At 65.5% G+C, this 3,141-nt stretch overlaps 1 protein-coding gene across 1 annotated transcript; it reads left to right on the top strand.

Annotated features, from left to right (window-relative positions):
* Positions 1–861: 861 nt before the first annotated feature.
* Positions 862–2,775, top strand: PFL1_02325 (uncharacterized protein; the record flags this gene model as incomplete). Its single annotated transcript, XM_007879837.1, has 1 exon — positions 862–2,775. One exon carries the CDS (start codon positions 862–864, stop codon positions 2,773–2,775), a length of 1,914 nt encoding a protein of 637 aa, XP_007878028.1.
* Positions 2,776–3,141: the final 366 nt, after the last annotated feature.

Genomic DNA, 3,141 nt, shown 5'->3' with positions numbered 1-3,141 from the left:
CGCCTGCCCTCGCCTGCGCTCGCCAGATCCCAGCCTGCCTGAGCTTGCGCCTCCGTCGCACAACGAGCTGCTGGGCTCGGCTGACCCGGCTGGGCGCACAAGAAGAGTTCCGTGTTTGGCCCCTCTTTTTGTCCCCCCCCCTCGCCCCCGACTTCGCAGAGGGGCGGTGCCACCCGCCGCCGCCGCCGCCGCCGTCGCTGCTGCTGCCTGCTGCGCTGTTGGTCGGCTCAGTGGGCGGACAACCAGCAAACAGCCGCTACCGTAGCAGCGACTGACGGCCGATGCCCGACGAGAGGGAAGAGAGACGGAGCTGCGGCGCCGCTGCTGCGCCGTCTGCTTGCCAAAGCCAGGCCGGCAGGCATGGCCTGGGCATGGCAGGCCCGGCAAAAGCCAACGGCCAACGGCCAACGACCCACGCTGCGACGGGTCAACAATCAACCTCCCCGCTGCGCTGCCGATCGAGCCGCCGATGCCTCGCCGTACAACGAGCGACCCTGTCTGCCGGTTGAGCTATACAAGAGTTTCGCCGTTCTCATCTCGCTCTCTTCTCTCTTCGCCACCACCACCCCGCTCACCCATCCCGTGCCGTAACGCGTGCATTCTTCTCTGTTGATACAAAGGCCGGGCCGCCCCTATACGATTCCGTCTGCTCCTGACGCCCACCTCCTCCCTGCTGGCGATCCAGCTCCCTTCGGATCCATCGACACTCTTTCGCCTTCGGCCCAGCGCCCCGAGGACCGCATCGACTGCTCTCTAGATCTGCCTTGTCCGACCAGATTGGGAGCTTCCACTGGCATTCCCTCCATCGACTCTCCTACCCACGCATCCACCACGCCACCGCGACCTCGCCCACCGTCCAGGATGATCAAGGCCGCTGCAGCTCTTGCTGCTCTCGCATACACCGCCTCGGCGGTCAGCGCCGCCACGCCAGGCGGCAGCACCGTCATCGGCAGCTCAAAGGTGTCTGGCATGATGCTCTTCAACGGCGCGCCCGGCAAGGTCGTCATCCTCGACAAGACCGAGGGCAACGAGGCCCAGATCGACGGCCACCCGGCCTGGGGCGAGGAGTACGACACCGAGTCCAACACCAGCCGCCTGATGCGCGTCACCACAAACACGTTCTGTGCCGGAGGAATGTCGCTCGGAAACGGCACCTGGGCTGCGTTCGGCGGCAACGAGCCCGTCGGCAAGGACGGCAACCAGACCCAGCCCCGCTTCAGCATCTCGGCACCTTACTTTGACGGCGATGGCGGCGCCGGTGCGCGCTTCTACACGCCCTGCGACGACGGCAACTGCGACTGGGTCGAGGGCTTCAAGATGGCCGTGCGGCGATGGTACCCCACCGTCGAGACGCTGGCCGACGGCACCCTCTGGATCGGCGGTGGCGAGGACTACGGCGGATACGTCACCGACGAGGGCCAGAATCAGCCCAACTATGAGTTCTGGCCGCCGCGAGGAAACCAGGCCGTCGACATGCCCTTCCTGCGCTCGACGGTGCCCGTCAACCTCTACCCGCTGGCGTGGCTGATGGCCTCGGGCAAGCTGTTTGTCCAGGCGGGCCAGGACGCCATCCTGTGGGACCTCGACTCGGCCTCGACCTACAAGGAGCTCCCCTCGACGACTGGTCCGATGAAGTGCTACCCGGCCTCGGCGGGCGTGGCCATGCTCCCCATGACGCCCGCCAACAACTACGAGCAGGAGATCCTCTTTTGCGGTGGTGTCCAGCGCCCGCTCAACGAGTGGGGCAACGGCGGCGGCCCGGCCTACAACCCGCTCAACACGCCTGCCAGCAAGGTCTGCGAGAGGCTCAAGCCCGAGGACGACAACCCGACCTGGACTCAGGACGACGACCTCATCACTGGCCGCTCGATGGGCACATTTGTCTACCTGCCCGACGGCAAGCTCTGGTTCGGCCAGGGCGTCCACATGGGCACCGCCGGCTACTCCACCCAGGACTACAACAAGGCCATCGGCATCTCGCTCGGCGACGACCCGGACTACCAGCCTATGGTCTACGACCCCACCGCGCCCAAGGGCTCGCGCTTCTCGACCGAGGGCCTGCAGCCCATGAAGGTCCAGCGCATGTACCACTCGACGGCCATCCTGCTCGAGGACGGCTCGGTGCTGACGTCGGGATCCAACCCCAACGCCGACGTCACCTTTGACAACGCGGCGCCCTACACCAACACCGAGTACCGCCTTGAGCAGTGGTACCCGACGTGGTACAACGAGGCCCGCCCCAGCCAGCTCAACATCACCCAGCTGGCCTACGGGGGCGGCAACTTTGACATCACGTTGACCGCCAAGGACCTGTCGGACGACATTGGCAACATCAAGAAGACCAAGGTGGCCATCATCCGCTCCGGCTTCGCCACCCACGGCGTCAACTTTGGCCAGCGCTACCTCGAGCTCAACTCGACCTACACGGCCAACCAGGACGGCACCGTGGGCGGCACGCTCCACGTGGCCAACATGCCGCCCAACGCCAACATCTTCCAGCCCGGCCCGGCCATGGCCTTCCTGGTGGTCAACGGCATTCCGTCCAAGGGCCAGCACATCATGGTGGGCACGGGCCAGCTGGGCGACCAGCGCGTCTCGGCCGCCACGCCGCTGCCCGCCTCGCAGGACGCGCCGCCGCCGCAGCCCAAGCAGTCGAGCAAGAACGGCAGCGCGTCTGGCAAGTCTTCTGACAGCGCCGCCGGCATCGTCGCGCCGGGGCTCAAGGCCGCTGCCTTCGTCGGCGCCGGCGCCCTGGCCCTCCTCAGCATCCTCTAGACGCTTTCGCCGCCGCTCTCGAGTCTTGACATCCCGGCTTGCTTTCCCACAGCGGAACATGGACCTTACACTCTCCTCTCGATGCCCCTCGACCCCTCCTAGTCGTCTACCGGCGTCGATCTGACTGGATCCGACCCAGCCCACTCTCTCTCTGGCATTGCATATGGACATTCAAGCACTCCTCGATGCCCACCCTCCCCTCTCCCATGTCCATCCTGGCACAGTCATTATTGGACCGAGGTTGGCCCACTCGGAAGCATATCCACGGATCCGCCACCGCTCTCTCTCTCTCTCTCTCTCTCTCTCTCTCTCTACTCTACTTCGTACTCTACTACTACGTACTACTACGTATACTACGTACGTTAC

Source organism: Pseudozyma flocculosa (genome assembly GCF_000417875.1).
Source record: "Pseudozyma flocculosa PF-1 unplaced genomic scaffold scaffold00006, whole genome shotgun sequence".
NCBI lineage: Eukaryota > Fungi > Basidiomycota > Ustilaginomycetes > Ustilaginales > Ustilaginaceae > Pseudozyma > Pseudozyma flocculosa.
Note: the sequence above shows the minus strand (reverse complement) of the source record. Positions and strands in the feature narration are given on the sequence as shown.